Here is a 21,053-nt window from a genome sequence, read left to right on the forward strand (position 1 = left end):
GGTTAATAGATAAATGCTTTTATAGTTTAAAAGAATTCTTTAGCCAAAAATAATAGTATTCAAATGTAATTTTTGAGAGGTACCTACAAACTAATGTTTATTTTATATTATATCATTGAATAAAAGCTATGTAATGTGTATTAAGAACGTATAAGTATAAATTAAATATGATATTCCAATATTGACAATCAAATATTTGTATGCCGATATATTGGCGATTTGTGCTGTACACCAATTAATTGTTAACAACTATGTTACCACGATTCATACAAATAAATCTTTTCATTTCATTTCATTTCAACAATGGTCCTATTATTGAGCCTTGAGGCACTCCATAAAGTACAGTTTCCTGACTGCTTGCATACTTGCCAAGTTTGACTACTTGTTGGCGATCCGTCAAGTACGATTTAAAAATATTGTGAGCTACGCCAGTGATACCAATATCATTTAATTTATCAAGAATAATTTTGTGGCTAACTGTATCGAATGCTTTTTTTAGGTCTATAAATATGCCAATGCTATATTTCTTATCATCAATGTTATTTTTTAATTTTGTTACCAAATCTGCTGCAGCTGAAAGAGTATTACATTTCGGTCTTTTAACCATAATGCTTACTAAATAAGAAATTTATAGATTTTAAGTATGTCACAAGTCGATCGTATAAAACACGCTCAAAAATTTTAGATTTTTCAAAAATTTTGAAATCGTTAAAAGCCTGGCAGATATCATTTCCATTCAGAAATACCGTGTCTTTATGTTTTAGTTTAGTGGGTACAGATTGTACTTGATTTTTATTGTGATTCAGAGAATTTATTTAACTCCACATTTTAGAAGGCTTATTTCGACAATTGAAGAACTTCTTGTGATAATAATCTGCTTTTAATTTTTGGATTCTGATTGCAACGGCACTCTTATCTTTTATAAAATTGGTTGAGATGCTTTTAGCTTCAGGATTTTTTTTATGTTGATGCCATAGTGTGTTCTTACGATTAATATCATCTAATATACTTTTATTTATCCAGTCTTGCTTCGGTGGATTACTAATTTTAGTGCGTTTTGTTTTGTTTTGTTTAATTAATATCCATATTTTATCCTCTAAAATGTTGTAATCATGGTTATTGTTGAATATTTTGGTATTGCGAACTGCCTCATAGAGCTTTTTATAATATACCACTTCATAGTGTTTATTTTTTTTGCTTCTGGTCGATATTTCCTTACTCAAAATAAATCTGTTTGTGGTCCGACATCGATGATTCAATAACATCTAAGTGAAACCCATTTTCATTCAAGTTGGTAGAGACGTAGTCGATCAAAGATTTTTTAGTAAATGTTTTCTTGTACAATATCTAGATTCAATTTTGTTGATAATTTTGAAACCATTTTATTGTAGGGAATCTTTATAAGCTTCAACTGACTTGTCTGGGTTTAATAAGTCAAAGTTAAAATCACCAAATACTATAGCTCTTTTTCTTAGATTCAGCTGAGAAGAAAAAGCATCTAGAAAATTATTAACATTAGTTCTACCGGGTTTGTATACAGAGCCAATATCTACAGAAAATTTTTGCAAGTGTATCCATAAGTAATGGTTGTCGTCTTTGTACAGCTCTTCGACAACATGATGCTTTAAGTTATTATGAGCAAAAATTGAAACCGTAAGGATTCTGTCTGTACTGATAATAGTGAGTGTAACCAGGTAATTGAATTCGTTTAGCTTCTTCTTCGGTTTTTATCCACGTTTCAGACAATACTATTATATGTATGATTGCTGCGAAAGAGTGAATAACGCATTGTAGTTCATCAAGTTTACCTGGTTTCACAATACTACGTGCATTAGCATAAAAGCATTTTAGTGATTTTTTGGTTGAGGTAATTTCATTGAGATTAGTTAAAGCTTGATATATGGAGTTATTATCTTCTAGTTTGTAGTCTATTTCATGGATATTCTATGGATGGTCTATTTTTTGAATGGATAGTAATGATTTTGGGTACATTCTTGATATATTTAATGCGAAAAATTTTCTTCGCCTTTCTCAATACGGCGCTGAAGTTCCTCTTTCAGATTTTGAAATTGTGCCTGCTGGTACGGTGTCTGATCCGAGAATATTTTTATTTCATTAGTTTTTATGTTATTATTATGTTGGAGTAGGCACTTAGCGGTTTCCTCTGTTTTAAAACACACTTTGATAGGGCGTATTTTGTCTGGTTTGTATTTCCCAACACGGAAAATATTAATAGGGCTAGGACAGTCTGGTGTTATTGTTTTAACGGTACTCATTACTTCATTTTTGTCGAATGTGTGTCTTTCATCTCCATCTATAGAAACAAATTCTGGTATACCAGCTATTAATATATTCTTTCGTCTTAAATTTTGCTCATTAAACTCCGCTAAAATAGAATTATATGATTGATTATCATTACTAATTGTTGATGAAGTTGGATTTATTTGCTTTTTTAGATTTTTTAGGTCGTTCTCCAGGAACACTATCTTTTTTTCAGAACTCCAAATTTGAAAGTGCCAAATTTGAAATTTTTTTGAGTTCTATTTCATTTTGTTTTTGATCCATTACTATTCCTTCTAGTTGGTCTTTGGTAAACTGCATATCAAACTTAATTTCGGTAATAGTATTTTGGATGCCTAAAATGTCTTGCCTTATAATTGAGAAATTTTCATTTTGTGTTGTAAGTAATGCCATCATTTGCGTCATTTGCTGTTGTATATCTGACAGTTGTGTTTTAATCTCATCGTCTGAATGCTTACGCTTAATTCGAAAGTTAGAGTGAGATTCAAAACGAGGAGTCTCATAGGTTAAGTTTGGTTGCGAACCACTTCGCCCATGAATCAAGCCACTTCCAGTAGGCGAGCGTGTTACATTCATGATGTCTTCCGATTGCCAGATGTTTATTAGAACCGGTAACTTGTGCGAGTGTCCGATAGTATAATGCATATAGCGAAGCCGGAACAGATTTATTATTTATATTTACTCACTTGTTTCGTACAGAATAAGATGGTGATATCAATCCACTTCCGCAAAACTAGATTATTGCACTTAACTATATACTATTGCACTCAAAACAAAGATCAAAATCAATTAACTGTTATAATTTAATTTAAGCTCAGTTTAGCAACACGTCTGCCTTGCACGCCAGTCGTCGACGTATATGATTTATGAGATTACTAACTTCTACCCACGACTTTATATATGCCTCCTGCGATATGAAACCAAGTGTCCCGGCGTGAGAGTGAGTGCATTGAGCGCCTTGTCGGGTGCGTGCACCAGACTGTCGACCAGCAGGGAAAAGTGGCGAAGTCTCGTGGGGCAAATCACATCTGCCCTAAAAGATTTCACTTCGTGATGACCACGACCGCTCTATCAAGAGTGTAACGACAAAGAAGATGTAAAACCATAGATTGCGCGGCGGCCATCTTTGAATTCATGAATCAAAGATCCGAGCATGCGAGAAACTTGGAAATGATTCTCTTACCGTTCATAGCTTTCTCTCGCCGTAATTCATTACATTTGAACTCAATCTTAAATCGAATCGCGCTCCCTCTCTGATGTATCTATACCCCTGGTATCGTGTATGCAAAAAGATGAGACGTGACAGCGTAACAAAGTTACATACAAACTCACATTCATACGAATGTGAGTTTGTATGTTACTTTGTACAATATTTACTAAGAATCTCTCTTTCTATAGAAACAAATTATATATAATATGAGTAAGAAAATCTGTATCTATATAATTTTAGTAAGAATCTCTCGGTCTATAAAGCTCTTGACATTGTCTGCCGTCGTTCCCTATTAAAAAAAATAGTTTCATATTATTCAGTGTTTATTAGTCAGTCTCTGATCGTACAGAACAGAAAGCACAGACTAACCAACCGTCCGAGTCGCGCATCGATCGCAAATCTTGTATGCTTTGTTCAACTATCAGGTTGTGGCTCCATCTACAGGACTTACTTTACAGTTGATAACCTGTTCAATTCCCGCATCGTTCATAAATTTTGGTTACAAATTTAATTTGTATTATATAATATAGATGTTAGAATTGTGTGTTTTGTATATTAATTGCATGATTATCTATTATTATATAAGCTCCTTGATGAATGTAAACTCTTCAATTAATAAATATTAATCACACTTGTGCTGTCAATGTATATCGGAAGGCTGAATCAAAAGGCCTTGTCCTAATTGAGAAAAATACTGACGATTTATTTGTCTTGATATAAAAATAATCGAATAGAATTATTATTACTTTATATTTTAAAATATATTAGTATAATTAATTTATAAGTTAATTGTATTATTATGTTGAGTATGTATGACGTGTAATAGTAATTACGAATAAAAACATGAAACTTGAACTTGTCGCTCTTGTAAATCTAAACAATTTGTTATATTTTTAAAGTGATAACCCCCACTTCTAGGATTAATACACAAATAATGTGGCTTCATCTCCACACAACCTGAGAGTTGAACAAAGCATACAATATTTTATGACGATAAAACATAATACCTTTATGATTTTTTTTTTCGATTATTATAGTGATATTAATATTTTATTTTGTGAAAAGACTTTTTTGTTTTGCTTGCATCGTCGTTTCAAATAACTACATAATAGCTTTTTTTAACCGACTTCAAAAATGGATGAGGTTCTCAATTCGTCGGTATGTTCTTTTTTTATGTTTGTTACCTCAAAACATTCGACTGGTTGAACCGATTTTGATGATTATTAGATACCGACTCCAAAAATAACACTAATAGTAACTAGAATTAGATTAATTAATTAGATTGTATAAAAATATGCAATTATTTTTATACTTTTTAGTGCATGTTATATCTATTGTTCTCGAATAGTGTTTTCGAAGTCGGTTGTTTATTTTTGTTATTTTTTTTTTTTAATAATATTTCATGTAAGAAATGTCAATTAGGACACTCCAAGTTGATACGCATGTTGCTAGAGTTAATCTTGACCTAGAATCTTATGACAATAAATATAAACATAATTATAATGGCTTTGTAATAGTATTCACTAATCGTGCTGTTGAGGAAACTGTACTACACGTAGACGTTCTGGTAGAATTTGTTGAATAATTTCTAGACATTTCATTTCTCTTGTCAGTTATTCATATTTACTGTAAAGACGACTTCTAGTATACCAATTCCAAGATAATTTTATGAAGAATCCATATTTCATTAAATATTCCTCGGTGTTACTTCAAAATAACGAGATATTTTAAAAACTATGCGGCTATTCCCACACGGCGCGGCAGGTCACGTGACATCGTTAGCCATTCGACGTCGTAAGCGCGGGGGGCGCCCACCACGTCATGTCGGGCCAGAGGTTAATTGAATACATCCCTTATGTAAACCTAAATACTATTATTTGTACTTACTACCTATTGATAGATTTTAAGCCGGTGCCAAGCCAAATGTAATAGTAGGTACCTACACTCGCCACGCGTGACTTTGAGCGGGATAGCTTTAACGTAAACAAAAATGTTCATAAAATTAAAACATGTAGGCCAAACTACGTTTAATTTTTATAAGACCTATTATTCCGCATCCAACTAAAGGAAATTCACGTAAATCGGATCATAAATCTCAGCGTAATCGGTGTACATACATACAAAAATACCAATCGAATTGAGAACCTTCTCCTTTTTGAAGTCGGTAAAAAGTAGCATGAAGTGTCAGGGGTATAAACTTTAAATTTTCTGCCCATGTTGGGAGAGACTTTACGGAGGTTTTAAATGTGTATAATAGAGGGCACTTTAGGGTAGGTTCTTCCCTTAAGGAGTTAATAATATCCTTATGAGAAACCTCAAATGAGAAAATTCTTATGACATGTCATTACAACTTCTTCTCTTCCAACATAATTGTATAAGGTTTATTGTTGAATTTGATTATCATCATCGATAATACATACAAATAAAATAACCATAATGTGAACACGAGCAACAAACATAAACTTGTTATGCCTACTACTAGGTTAGTCAAGTTAGTTAATCTTTTATTGGGCGATGTATATACATCTACAATATCATCCCAGAAAAGGTACAAAACAAATGTGTTACGATTTTTAAAAGAACTGATAAAAAACGTTTGTGTAGGAAATATTACAACCATAAACGATTTTCTTTATGATACCACAGACTGGGAATGAAGCAAACACCCTCAGGCTCTTTAATTATAAATGTTTACTGTATAACATTGTAATCCATATTAATATAAAAAAATGCCCACTGTGTTTCTTGCGCCTGTTCTTCTCAGGTGTGAGGCAGTGTATTTTGAATGGGTGGTAGTTTTTGACGTCAAATAAATGATTTTGAATAAAAAAAAATGAATTTGAATTTGAATTTAAATTTAAATATATAGTTCACTAACATACGCATGAGCAGGAGAATTCAATTATATGGACGGAATTGAGAATCTAAACCAATCTCAAATTCACTGGAACACACAAAAATCATCATAAGCGGTCCAGCCGCTTAGTAGGTAGTTCAATTGTGAATCTAAACCATTATCGAATCCACCTGAAGACACACAGAAAGTTTAATTAAAATCGGTCCAGCCATTTAGGAGGAGTTCAGTTACAACAGACGCATAAAAGAAATATATAAATTAAGATTATGTGGAATTTAGTATGACCTTGTATATAAACTTCCGTAATATATACTATTATAATCAAATATAAGCCTGCTATAACTTAAAGTTAACAATTAAAATAACTTATTAAAACAGTATGTTAAGTACAATCACATTTTATTGATACCTTCCAACCTTCAATGTGCTTGATGCATTATAAGTAGTCATCTCATCTCATTTCCAGTGGGAGGCTCCTTTGCGCAGGAAGCCGGTTAGATTATGGGTACAACAACGGGCGCCTATTTCTGCCGTGAAGCAGTAATGTGTTTTGGTTTGAAGGGCGCCGTAGCTAGTGAAATTACTGGGTAAATGAGACTTAACATCTTATGTCACAAATTGACGAGCGCAGTTGCAGTGCCGCTCCGAATTTTTGGGTTTTTCAAGAATCCTTAGCGGCACAGCGTTGTAATGGGTAGAGCGTATCAATTACCATTAGCTGAACGTCCTGCTCGTCTTCGTCTAAAAATCGTCACTATAAATATTTCATTCAAATCACTGAATCTGCCATAATATGTTCGAAAAAAGTGGAGCTCGTGAGTAGAACATACAAAAAATTCAACGGCCATTCTTTTAAATCAACTTAGCTGACCCGGCAAACGTTGTTTTGCCATAAAAAATATTTTAACAGTTAAACCGTTTCTTAGACATTACAACATTACTTTATTTTTCTAAAATAAAAGAATTTTTCTAAAATAAACTTAGCCTAAGTGACTCCTTATTACATCAGGTACCTGTCAATAAAAGCCCCGTCAAAATCGGTCCAGCCATTTCAGAGATTAGCCGGAACAAACAGACAGACAGACAAAAATTGTAAAAAAAAATTATTTTGGTGTATGTATAATGTATATAATATATATAAATATATACATGTAGTAATAACGATTATTTCAATATTAAAAACAGACACTCCAATTTTATTTATATCTTCTTATATATAAAATTCTCGTGTCACAATGTTCGTTCCCGTACTCCTCCGAAACGGCTTGACCGATTCTCATGAAATTTTGTGAGCATATTGAGTAGGTCTGAGAATCGGCCAACATCTATTTTTCATACCCCTAAATGTTAAGGGTGGTCCACACGAAATTGTTTTTTTAATTTTGTTGACATTTTTTTTTAAATTTGAGTCAGCATTAAAAAATACATACAACTTCAAATTTTCACCCATCTACGATCAATAGTTACTTTTGTATCGCGATTTTAATATCGGCAATACGACGTTTGATGGGTCAGCTAGTGTATATATAGATATGTATTTTTCAATAGATTACGGTACTTACTTACGTAATTGTTCAGAAATTCAGATTATGATAATATGGCAGCATAAATTATTTTATGTATGAAATCTGAAACTGGTTTAAGGCAGATATTAGAACAAAATAAAACTAGGTTTTATTACTTGGCTTGTAGTATCATTCGTAAAATAAGGGCTAAATAGTGGACCCTTTAGTAATATTCTTAGGATATACGTGGCTTTCATTTTATGCAAAAATTTCGAGTTACTTTCCACTTACTTACCTTAGCCATTTGGATCTGTCATTTGTATACTTTGATCTCTTTGGAACTAACTAGACAACACCAATAGTATGGCGGATTGATGCTGTTAACATTACTAAGCAACGAATGCTAAAAACAGTTTAGTAAAATACAATTAATTAACTACTAATTACTTATTTAATAATCTACATTTATTGTTTGAAGTAATAATAATAATATTGACATACTTTTACACAAATTATCTTGCCCTAGATTAGGCCAACGTACAAGACAACGATATATTTAATACAATATATTTACTTTAACATACATAAATACAAATAAACATCCATGACTCGGAAACAAACATTCATATTCATCATATAAATGATTGCATCTACTGGGATTTGAACCCGGGACCTCTAGCTCAGTAGTCAGAGCCACTAACCACTGGTCTATATGGGTTAAAAAATGATAAATTCACCTGTTTTTATAAAAGTAAAAATTACAAAAATGCAATTTTATGATCCAATATAAATATTTTATTGTAAACGATGATGTTATATACATATAAAGACATATCATTCGCAGTCTGATAGCGGAACGGCAAAAGTGTGCTTGATGATAATGTAAGCACACTTTCCTCTGTAGTCGTGAATAAATGTTTTACATTGCTGCTTCTTGGCCAAGAACATTAAAAACAACGGAATAAATGCGGCAATGTATATTGATATAGGATTCGAAGCTTATTATAGTATAATTTGTGGCATGTTTCATATTTCCGCTTTGTTTCTATACACCGTTATTTGTATATGTATAGAGCATCATTGATAATAGGTTACACAAACGAGTTGAATAGGAGGCATTATTCTACTCAATATCATGATGGCAGTTACAGGCTGCGATGTGTCCTTTGACAGCACAACTCCTGTGAGTACTTACGAAAACAATTCCATAATTGACGAGTGTATACATACATAGCAAGACAACACAGTTCTTGAGTAACTATTTTCCTGTTAATCTTGAGTTCATCTTGCCTTGATACCTGCATAAATATTATAAAACACTTAAAAAGGATTGATGATTAGTTAATAATCATTAGGCATGTTGTCATTCTATAAATACCATCTATCAGTTATGCCTACGGATCATATTCAAAGTCAAAGTTTGCAAGATATATTGATTCGTTACAGATTAAAAAAATGTATGTTTCGTCTAACCAGAGTTGCGACCAGTTAATATTTAACATCGTTCTTCTTCTTATCGAGTCGACGGCCACCTCAAATACAGGTAGCCCAAAAAGTCCGCAACCGTGATAGCTCGGTCGGTAGCCTCGTGTAGCTCCTCGTTCGTGCAGGTTGTCGGGCACGTAGGGCACCCAGTCATGTACGCAACGGTCTGTCTGGGATAACCGCAGATGCACTGCGTATCATGTCCAGCGATGAAACCTCGCTAAGTTTGTGCGACTTCCAGATAGGCCAGCTGAGGTTGTATCCTATCTATATCTATAGACCTCGTTGATCGAGCAGTATGCGTGTGCAACTGCCAGGCCATCACGGGTTTGTCCCCATTGGAAATGCTGCATATTATATTTACACTGCTAATTGTACCTATGTGTTGTTTTGATTGTATTATGAGATTAAAGCCAGCTGCGTTCAGAAAATTAGGAGCTGTCAAGAGTGGAATGAAAGTTTAGATCTTACTTTTATATCATGACAGGATCTATACGAAATGTGACTCATGTTAAAATAATTCATAAGCATTGCATCATTATATTAATGAGCTGGGGATGATCACCTACCATCAAATAAGCCACATAATGGAAATGGATCTCAGTGAATCAAACCTGTGCAGATTCTGCTGTGAGGCCACTGAAGACCCAGACTCGTCCTACTGGAATGCGAGGCCATTGTCAGAACCAGGTTGGGGTGTTTAAAGTACCTTTACTCAGAGCAGAGGATGTGCGCTGCCTAAGCCCTCTAAAGATTCTACGCCTCTTAATGTCTTGTATGCTAAACAAATAACAGAGTACTAAATGGTGGTCTCATGGCGTTGCCAAATGGCAACACAACAAGTAATAGGCCTTGAGGATATAATTTAAATTTCAGCACTGTAAGGGCACACGTTCCCTATGTACTAGCTAGGGAACTCCTCGATTACCACATTCCATTTTTTTAGGTATAGGAAGTTGAGGGCAGTCGCGCTAGCACAAGCAGGGGGCACAATAGATCCTAGTATGTAATTGTACTTCAATCCCCAAATCTTATTAACAAAAAAGTACCATGATAAATAATTGATAAAGGAGATCCAATATTTGTTTTACTGCGATTACATCATGAATATTTAAATAAAATATATCGGTATACGTACCGAAAGCCCATTTTTGATAAACGAAATAGTTGATGATAACCTGACCTCTCAGCTGCCAAATATACTCGTGAGATAAGTTAATATAACACTGGTTGATGTAGTATCTTAAGTTATGTGGACCCACTATGTTTTGGTTAGCTATTTCCTATTCAAAGTAAAAGTTGGAGTTTGTCTTGGTATTGCGTTTGAAGTGTATTAATACAATTTTTAAGTGTATTTTTATCGTTAAAGTAAAGTTTAATTCGTAGAACATGGCTCCCATAGTGACCTGGAAGATGTCAAACTTTTGGAAGGAGAAGAAAAGTTGAGTGACTACATTATGAAAGTTCTGGATCACTTTAAGAGCACAGATCCTGTAGGTCTTCCGGGAGCTAGTATCCCTGATCCATATCTCGTCCCAGATATGAAAAAATATATAACATTTGGAACAAATATCGCATTAAAAAATACATCTGTGCAAGGAATAAGCAAGTTCAGAGTTATATATGTCAAAGCGGAAATAGCTCAATTAGAGGTTAGTGCTGTTTGTTAGAAATTAAAAAATAAATGTCGAATTATTGTGCAAATTGCTATTTTATCTGTGGACTTTGTTTTTAATTATGGTCATAAATTTATTTTTAGTGTACAACAGTTCTTTCTATTGACAAACTAAAGGTAAAAGGAAATTATACACTTAACACGATCTTTAAAAAATATTCAGGAAACTATACAGCAGATGTTCTTGGAATAAAAACCACAGCCATCGCTACCCTTGGTGTTGAAAAAGATGGGAGAGTCAGGGTGCAAAATATTTCTATGGATATAAGCTTTAAAAATATTGAGGTGCAATTCGAAAATTCTGGAATGGTCGCTCTTGTCATACAGGGAGTTTTTAATTCTCTTGGTTCTTTTCTTTTTGAGACTATAAAACCTTACGTCTTAAAAGATGCCTATAAGAAAGTAAAAGTTGAAGTTAACAAAAGATTGGAGCAAGTAGCAACTGACACTGTTTTTTCTAATTCTTTATTTCCTATAGATTTGCTTTTATTAAATGCAAGGAGAAAGGCGATAGAATTTGGTCTGGATCCTTACAAAATACAGGACTATACGTCATCTTTTAGTGTTTTTAATATACATTTATCAAATACGTGGATTTTAGGTATTGCTTCCTTTTATCGCATTGAAAACACAACGCTCATAATGGAGAACAAAACATTAATATTCGAATTCAATCTGAAAACCCAGGAAACACAAGGTTCTAGTCACTGGGGAATTTCAACTATGCGTGGCTTTATTTCCAGATCTGGAATAGCAAATTTTACGCTTAATTATATTTGTATAAAGGTGATTGTTGCTCAACCACTTGATACTAGACGAAAACCAACATTGAGATCCTTAAGTGTTGATGTTGGTAATTTCCAAATACGATTTGATGGAGCTGGTACTGTTGACTATTTTGTTGAATTAGCAGTTAACATATTGCCCAATCTTGTGAGAAATCAAGTAGTGGACGCGTTTGAAGACCCTGTTCGACATAAGATACAACAAGAATTGGACACGATTGAAGTGGAGGAATTTATAAAGGAACAATTGCCAAAAATAGACAGATTTGAAGCAGAGGTACTTAATAAATCAAATATAACATGTGTGACTCATAATAAAAGATATGATGAAGACGAATTTTTTAATTTTTAATTATTTTGAATTGTTATTTTTAAATATGACTTTAAATAAAATATTTTTTTTCTCTGTTTGACTTTACCATTTATCTCAAAATACAGGTTGGGCTCAAAAGTGCAATGGGGCCAGAAAATAGAAGAAATTGCAGTTAAATTAAGCTCAGCGGCATATGCGGTTAGAAGCATTTGACGGCTTACTGATGTGGGTACTACTGAAATTGCTTATTTCAGCTGTTTTTACAGCATAATGTCATATGGAGCTCTTCTCTGGGGCAACCCGGCAAATATTAATTTATAAAAGAGGTCTGTAAGAGCAATTTACAAACTTGGACTCCCAGTGTCCCTTAGAGAGAAATTTAAAGAAACAGGAATTCTTGCTATTACATCACAATATATATACGAAAACCTGTTATATGTCCACAAAATTATTTACACCTTCTGTAAAGGGAGCGACACACGCAATATAAACACCTGAGTTGCCACACCACACAATTATCTCACCTCTACAAAATTAGTCATTCTTTTATGGGACAACGTAGGTATACGTTTCTATAATAAACTATAATTTTATATTATATAAGAGAAGAAGAAGAGCTGTTTCACTTTGATTCCTGCTGCTTAATTCCACCTTCGCACGAGACGCCACAAATTAGAATATCATCCGCACCATCTGGATGTGTGGCGGTCCTCCACATTGCGGTTTTCGAGGAGCTTTCTTCCACGTACTACAAAGCTGTGGAATGAGCTTCCTTGTGCAAGGTTTTCGGGGCGATATAACATAGTACCTTCAATAAAGCGCGTACAAAGGCTGGCAACGCTCCTGTGATTCCTCTGGTGTTGCAAGAGAATGTGGGTGGCGGTGTAGTTTTATATTAGAGAAGTGTCAATCACTGGGTATAAAAAAATTATAAAAGCCTTTTTACGGAAATAAAGTTTTTTTTTATTTGATTTGACTGTAGAAACCGGTAATAACGATGGCCAAGGAACCGTTACTATTTAAATTTTTATTCAATTTAAATTTTGTTTATTCAAAATAGGTTATATTATATAACTAATTGTAAGTAAAAAACTACCACCCACTCGTACTAAAAAATGTGACAATTTCAATTTAATATTTCGTTTTTTAAATAATTAAATACATAATCTATATACATATTAATATATTTTACTTGACCATCAGAGAAAAAATACATTGAAATAAGAATGGTTATTACACAATGTAGGTACATACATAATTTACGTGTCTAGTGCAAAAACTGTGTAATTTTTAATGTTTTTTTTTCTGTAGTGAGAAGTAAGTACTACATTATGCATTTAAGACATGATACATTACAAGTGTCATCATCATAATTAGAATGCACAAACATGTTCAATACTTGTACAGCTTTTAATTAATTATAAAAACCTACTAGATAGCCGTTCGTACAAGATTCCAACACCAATAATAAATAGGTACAACATTTGCAAGTAGATTTAGCCCATTCTTACATACATATATATACAACAAGGTAAATTTAAAATGTTCTATTAAAAATTGCTCGGTTCATCAGGTCAAATTTAAAATACAGAGATGGTTACACACACTCACTTATGCAGACATGGAAGGTGTTGTTAATGTGATAGCCTAGCATTCATATAATGTTAATACTTTGTAACATGATTGATCAGATACTCACACTCACTCACACCCACACACACACCCAGAGACACACACACCCACACATACAGAGTGCCCTTTTTGACCTTTCGGTTCATATTGTTAACCATAGAAATGTAAATTGGTTGCCTACAGGACAGGCTACGCCTGGTGTAGGGACCAAATATGATGTAATATTATGTGATAAAGTGTCTGTATATAATGAATAAATAAATAATAAATAAATAAATAAATTTTAGAGCTTCGGATACTCGGAGTGGTATAATTTTCTTTCGGGCCATCGTTACTATAAGCGCCATTTACACAAGGCAAGTTTCTTGCCTCGTGTAAAATTAAAAACTATATGCATCAATTACCGACACTCTTTTTATCTAGTGCACGTAAAAACAGTACACACACACACACACGCACACACTCCTTTTTTAGTGAGTTTGCTAATAATAATGTCATAAGCTTTCTTTTTTTTTGTGACAGTAAGCGACGAGATGAGCAGGAAGTTCAGCTTATGGTAATAGATACGCCCTGCCCATTACAATGCATTGTCGCTCAGGAGTCTTGAAAATCCCAAAAATTCTGAGCGGCACTACAATTGCGTTCGTCACCTTGAGACATAAGATGTTAAGTCACATTTGCCCGAAACACAGTAATGTTTACACATGATTGCTTCACGGCAGAAAAAGGCCCCGTTGTGGTACCCATAATCTAGTCGGCATCCTGTGCAAAGTAGCCTCCCACTGGTATTATAGAGTCAATGTTGATTAGAAAAAAAATTGCAACTAATAAAATGCAAGGCGTTATGTTTTAATGTTTGAATTTTTATTAGGTGGTACTAAAGCTCAGCTGGTACCACTCATATTGAATAAATAGAGTCATAGTGTGTTTTATATATAAATATGATTAATCTGCGGCGAAGGAGTAATAATAATTATATTCAGTAATATTAACTCTTAGCTGCACCAGTTTGTTGAAAAAAATACCTATGAATTTCTTGTTTGACTAAAATTTCTTTGTTTTGTCTTTTTTATGAACACAACAGGAGTGCATGATCCAATTGATTTCAAGCGGTAACAGTTTCAATGTGACTAAGTGACGCAATACACAATAACCTAAGGCGCAGCGTGATGCAATACACCCCGATAACATCACACTGCGCCTGTCATTATAACATTTACAAATTTATGTCTTATGGCTGGAATAGGCACGATGATAGATTTTGGGTTCCTCTTCTATACTGTCGGTACATAGACTACTGTATGAGAAAAAAACTATATTTAAGCCATAAAATAAGGCATCGCAAATTACTGTATTTATATCAATATACTTTGAATTATGCGTGGAAGCGCTCGTCAGTTGGCAAATATCACGTCATCGTTAAATCAATAATTACGCGTAACATTAATAAGGAATAAAATGAAATTATTTTTTCAAAATTGTTTTTGAATTCAGTTCAAACACTACCACTTCTTCGGTGTGTGCTGTGAGAGAGAAGAAACGGCGCAAGAAACTCGCCCAGCATTCTTTTTTGCGCTCTTTTTAAATATATAATATATATATAACACAACTAAAACTTCTAACGGTGTTTTTTGAGCAGTGACGTCATTCATGTGAAGTTAACATGGCCGACGGTCGAATTTTATTTTATTTAACATCTTTTAAATATCAATTATATATTGTATTAAAACTGGGTTTTTTTTTTCATTCTTCTCATCGTATATTATTTGGTTCTTTAATATAGTTATCAGTCGCACACTCAGGCACTTACACCCTCAAATTGAGAACATAAAACGTGTTCTTTTGTTCTACTAAATACGTAAGTATTCATCCCTACTGTGTAGTTCTACATACGTATCATACACTAAAATTTATATATAGCCTGAGGGTGTTCGCTTCATTCCGAGTCAAAGTCAAAGTCAAAGTCAAAGTCAAAAATCTTTATTCACTGTAAAACTTTATAAGTTATTTAGTACAAGTCAGGATAAAGTACAAAAGTTACAATAGCATTCAAATGAATTTAGCAATATTCATTAACAATAAATTTAGAACATTAATTCCAATTATCTTTATCATTCAAATAATCTTTCACATTATAATAGTCCTTAGAAGTTAATTTATTTTTACGATACATTTAAATTGTTTAATAGGTAATATTTTAATATCGTTTGGGAGTTTATTATAAAATATAACACAAACTACATAACTAACAAAAAAGACTTACTAACTTGACTTAACCGAGTAGTAGGCATAACAAGTTTATATTTGTTCCTCATGTTAACATTATGAATGTCACAGTTTCTAGAAAATTCATCAATGTGCTTATTAACATAAAGAATATTATCTAGAATATTATCTAGAAGAATATTATTATTACAACAGTCAAAATGTTTATTTCTTCCTACTCAGTGGTTCTACTAACAACCAAAATCTAGGGTGTAGTGGCAGTAACATCTGTGTCCCGTGACATCTAACGGATTTCCAACGAAACTCTTTCATTGATGATCGTAGAGAATCAGTATGTCAATTTAAGACTTACATTTACTTATCATTTAAAAAGATGGCTCTATGTAGAGTCCATTTCTGAAGTGAAAGTTCATTAGGCGCGCTAATCACTTTATTTATTGGTTAATGAATAAGAGTGAAGTGTCACGCTGTGCTGTGTAACGCTCGGTCGGTTAAAGTCAGCTCGAGTTGAATAAGGAAACGGAATCAGTCAAACCAAAATTTACCAGATTATTTTAATAATTTTTATGATATTACTTTTTGAATATAGAAAAAAAAGATGTATTTTGTAGTTATAGGCTCGCCTTGGTGAAGATTTCCCTCTTATCCTATTAAGGACACACTGATATTTTTTTATCATTATAAGTAAATTAAAAGAACCACTTATTTCAAATCGGACATCTTTTCCACTACAAATATCTTAAATGCTTGTAAAACATAGAATGCTATTTTTATCGTACTACAATTATTGTATTCCTATATAATTATATATCTTGCAACCCTATAGCGGATATATGGATGGAACAGTATAATATAAAAATCGCAATAGAAAAATAGTTGTAGATCGTAGAAGGGCGAAAATTTGAAGCTGTGTCTATTTTTAATGCAGAATCATAAAAACAAAGAATTTTGTCCAATAAAATAAAATAAAAATTTAGGGGTGGACCCCTTCACATTAAGAGGGATGAAAAATAGATGTTGTCCGATTCTCAGACCTACCCAAAATGCACACAAAATTTCATGAGAATCGGTCGAGCCGTTCGGAGGAGTTCGATTACGTACACCGTGACACGAGAACTTTATATATTAGATCTTATTTAATGTCATTCTGTACTTTATTCATTATGACAAGTTTACTTGTGTATTAATTAAAATTGAGTTAAACAATTTAGGTTATTAGCTCTGAGGCTAATGTTCCATACATTATAGACTGTTCTACAATGTTTGTTCAAAACACATCAAATGTCTTGAGTGTTTTAACGTTGTAACAAAACATTGGCATTATTTGAATGCAAATACGATTTCAACAAACAACGTAATTAGATAATGAAGGAATACTGGGAATTTAAATTGGTACTCAATGGAGACCGTACGATATCATTGACAGCGATAACACGTGAACTGTGAACCCTTACGGGACGATGTTACATATTGTGTAGTGTTGTGTTCTCAGTGTTAGCAATGTGGTTAGGTTTTGTGATTCTTATAACTACATTTATATTTGGATGCAGTGAAGGTGAAATTGTGTTATTTATTAAATAATAATTTACAATAAGATCCAGTTTCAACTGTTCCATTTAATTTACTACAAGAATGAATAAAATCAGCATCAACGAATGTATAGTGAAAAAAGAATATTTCTGTTTAAGTTTTTATCTGGCCTATGTGTTCTTGTGAATAACTGAGTCAAATCAAATCATTTACAATAAGATATCACAGTTATTGATTTTTATTTGTACAAAAAACGTCACAAAGAGCATTCTTATAATGCAAAAGTTATAACTTTTTTTATAGACGAGCGTATATGAATAAATTATGGTGTGTTTAATTTAATTTAGGTTTTACTATGTATTTCAGATGCGTCTTTCTTCGAAACAACGACAACTTCGAAGCTTGCGGAAGGCGAAGCAAAAATGAGTTCGTACATACTTCTCATATTGGAGCATTTTAAGAAACCAAATCCTGTTGGTATACCGGGGGCCAAAATACCTGAACCATATTACGTACCTGACATGAAACAATCCATGTCACTTGGAACTATGTACTTTAAAAATACAGCCGTGTTTGGAATAAGCAAATTTCGGATTTTGAAAGTAGATGCTGAAATAGGCGCAATGGAGGTTAGTATTTTGAAAATTCTTTTGTTACCCTTTTTCATATCTCAATTAAGAAATAAAGCAATTTTTTCACTTATTAATTTTTGTGTTGCTTTTATATCGCATATAATTTTCAAAGACGAAAAATGTTGATAACAAACTGCGTTATCAGCATTAAGATTACAAATTAATAAAAATAAAATTAACATTGTTTCGTCGAGTCAAGTTTTCATTTTTTCGCAAATATGCAGATGATCGTTCATTATATACATAGTTATATGTACATAAAGTAATACGTAATACTATCGAATAATTATATTTAAATTGATTTAAACACGTACATTATATACCTGCATCAGTTTGACATATCGCTCACCTGGAATCTCTACGTGGATTGAATATGATATCCAAATCAGTAAAATAAACATTTCATCGGTATTTTATAACACATTCTTCCGATGGGTGAGTGCATGCCGGCAATTGTATGGGATGGCGGAATATAAAAGGCTAGAATTTTTTAACGGATACAAAATGAAATATTCATTTAAAGATATAAACTAGATCAGTACGACTCATACTTGTCGACAGTGTGATTTGCATTTTATGTTGTTCCATACATCAATTTATTGAACGACTTCTATTGTTAGACCTTAAAATATGTTGATGTTTGTTATTTGACATTTTACAATGCACAACCTGAAAGAGACTAACCCCATGTCACGGGATGTCCTAGTTTGGGGTCGAGGGTAATTTTAAGCAAAATTGTATTTTTTTTGCAACAAATAAAGATTTATTATTATTATTATTATTGTTGAACGACTTTTTTGAGTACAGTCGATAAGATTTATTTACAAACTTAAAAAAGCGCATTCATCCTCCCTCTATCTTTTTTTTATGACGACGGGACGAGACAAGCAGGACGTACAGCTGATGGTAATTGATATGCCCTGCCCAGTATAATGCAGTGCCGTTCAGGATTCTTGAAAAACCCGAAAAATCTGAGTGGCCCTACAATTGCACTCGTCACCTTGATGCCACATTTGTCCAGTAGCTTCACTAGCTACGGCGCACTTCAGACCGAAATACTTAAAGGCACCGTTGTGCTACATATAATCCTATGCAAAGAAGCCTCCCACTGGGTTATGCCCTTAGTCGCCTCTTACGACACCCTTGGGCTTAGGACTTATTATTTTTATGCCCAAAGGAAGCACAGGACAAAAGTCTCTCCATTTTAGTAGCAAAAATGGGCAAAAATGATCGTTCTTCTGCAACTTCAACTGTATGGGCACTCAATTTGTTATGATTCGCATTCCAGGTCCACGCAGCGTTAGCCATTGATGTTCTTCAAGCTCGAGGTAATTATACTATGACAACTTGGCTTAGCAAGGTTCAAGGCCCCTTTACAGTTGACGTCACTGGAATAATAATAACAGCCCGAGCGAACCTCGGCGTGGAGAGAGATGGAAAACTTCGAGCACAAGATATTATCATTGATATTGGGTTTACGACTATTTCGATGAATTTCCAAAACGCTGGCTTCTTGGGAGGAATGCTTCAAGGAGTTGTTAACTCTATGGGCACATTTGTATTCGATTCTATAAAGCCGTACATTTTAAAAGAGGCATACACTAAAGCGAGAGATGAAATCAATAAGAAACTAGACGACATTGCTGGTGATATGCAATTCCCTAACTCAATCTCTCCTTTAGATATGGTTATAGCTGATGCTAGGAAAAAAGTACAAGAAATGGAAATGGATCCGTACAAAATCAAGGATTACAATACAACAGCGAGCATCTTTACTATAACACTATCCCATACATGGGTTACGGGTATTTCATCATTTCATCGAGTAGGAAATATAACGTTGATTTTGGAAAATAATACAGTAATCGCGGACTTTGAAATTGGTACACAGAGACTACAAGGTACGACTCAATGGGATATTACTGCTATTGGTGACTTGATGTCAAGAGCAGGAAGTACTTCATTCTCTATTGAATATATTAGTGGGAGGATGATATTGGGGCAGCCACTTGATACAAGGAAGAAACCTGAATTTCGTAATCTTGATCTTGAAATTGGTAACATTCAGGTCCGTTTTGACGGTGCTGGTACCATAGATTATGTTGTTGAATTCGCTGTTAATATACTTCCTAATTTACTGAGATATCAAATAATGGATGCTCTTGAAACGCCAATTAGAGAAAAAGTACAGCAAGAGTTAAATAAATTGAATGTAGAAGATATGATAAAACAAGAGTTACCGAAAGTTGATCAAATTCAAGAAGAGGGATTTAAATTATCTGCTTTGGTTGGGACACAGAAGAAGGCTGCTGAAGTGCCTTACGATGAAGATGAGTTCTTTAATTTTTAATATTTATTACAGAACATTTAGCCTCTTTATCAAGCATTTATTTAAAGCTCGTCTCCTTTTATGGGATACTAGTTGAAAATTTGAAGTTGTATGTATTTTTTAATGCTAACTCATAATCTAACAAATTTAAAAAAAAAAATCGTGTGGACCATCCTTAACATTTAGGGGGATGAAAAATAGATGTTGTCCGATACTCAGACCTAAGCAATATGCACTCAAAATTTCATGAGAATCGGTCTAGCCGTTTCGGAGGAGTTCAATGTTTAACACCATGACACGAGAATTTTATATATGGGATGTAAAAATCTAGTATTTGCATTAATTAATTTACATGTAAAAATACATATCACTCATGCACAATTATTTTACTGTATTAACTAGTTTAATATTATTTAAAAGCATATTATCATATGTTTTAAGAAATATTATCACTGGCCTTACATTCATTCGAAAGAACGCTCAGATTAGTGTAAACACTTATTTTTAACTAAAAATTTTGTATAGATAGAAAGTTATATAGTAGTATATAGGTAGTTTAATATAAAAGAATTG

At 33.3% G+C, this 21,053-nt stretch overlaps 2 protein-coding genes across 4 annotated transcripts; both read left to right on the plus strand.

Moving 5' to 3' along the window:
• Positions 1-10,571: 10,571 nt before the first annotated feature.
• LOC126965858 (uncharacterized) lies at positions 10,572-12,731 on the plus strand. 3 transcript variants are annotated; one of them, XM_050809621.1, is made up of 5 exons: positions 10,572-10,672; positions 10,745-11,010; positions 11,118-11,318; positions 11,397-12,095; positions 12,257-12,731. In XM_050809621.1, the coding sequence occupies exons 1-5, from the start codon at positions 10,609-10,611 to the stop codon at positions 12,305-12,307; spliced, it is 1,281 nt and encodes a 426-aa protein (XP_050665578.1). In that variant the 5' UTR covers positions 10,572-10,608; the 3' UTR covers positions 12,308-12,731. The 3 variants fall into 3 exon arrangements, with proteins under 3 accessions (XP_050665578.1, XP_050665577.1, XP_050665579.1); XM_050809620.1 differs by having other exon boundaries at positions 11,118-12,095; XM_050809622.1 differs by having other exon boundaries at positions 10,572-10,629; positions 11,118-12,095.
• Positions 12,732-17,388: 4,657 nt separating this feature from the next.
• On the plus strand, positions 17,389-20,530 carry LOC126965857 (uncharacterized). The gene is made up of 3 exons (XM_050809619.1): positions 17,389-17,544; positions 17,886-18,148; positions 19,440-20,530. The coding sequence occupies exons 1-3, from the start codon at positions 17,490-17,492 to the stop codon at positions 20,499-20,501; spliced, it is 1,380 nt and encodes a 459-aa protein (XP_050665576.1). The 5' UTR covers positions 17,389-17,489; the 3' UTR covers positions 20,502-20,530.
• Positions 20,531-21,053: the final 523 nt, after the last annotated feature.

The sequence above is a fragment of the Leptidea sinapis genome, chromosome 9 (assembly GCF_905404315.1).
Source record: "Leptidea sinapis chromosome 9, ilLepSina1.1, whole genome shotgun sequence".
In the NCBI taxonomy this organism is placed as follows: Eukaryota; Metazoa; Arthropoda; class Insecta; order Lepidoptera; family Pieridae; genus Leptidea; species Leptidea sinapis.

What these genes read in the sequence shown, in the direction of transcription:
- LOC126965857 (XM_050809619.1), top strand. Translation starts at nt 17,490, where the DNA reads ATGTGGTTAGGTTTTGTGATTCTTATAACTACATTTATATTTGGATGC. An exon ending in TATATTTGGATGCAGTGAAG is followed by an intron (nt 17,545 to 17,885) that starts GTGAAATTGTGT and finishes TATGTATTTCAG; the next exon opens with ATGCGTCTTTCTTCGAAACA. An exon ending in CTGAAATAGGCGCAATGGAG is followed by an intron (nt 18,149 to 19,439) that starts GTTAGTATTTTG and finishes TTCGCATTCCAG; the next exon opens with GTCCACGCAGCGTTAGCCAT.
- LOC126965858 (XM_050809620.1), top strand. Translation starts at nt 10,609, where the DNA reads ATGTGGACCCACTATGTTTTGGTTAGCTATTTCCTATTCAAAGTAAAA. An exon ending in AAAAGTTGGAGTTTGTCTTG is followed by an intron (nt 10,673 to 10,744) that starts GTATTGCGTTTG and finishes TTTAATTCGTAG; the next exon opens with AACATGGCTCCCATAGTGAC. An exon ending in TAGACAGATTTGAAGCAGAG is followed by an intron (nt 12,096 to 12,256) that starts GTACTTAATAAA and finishes CTCAAAATACAG; the next exon opens with GTTGGGCTCAAAAGTGCAAT.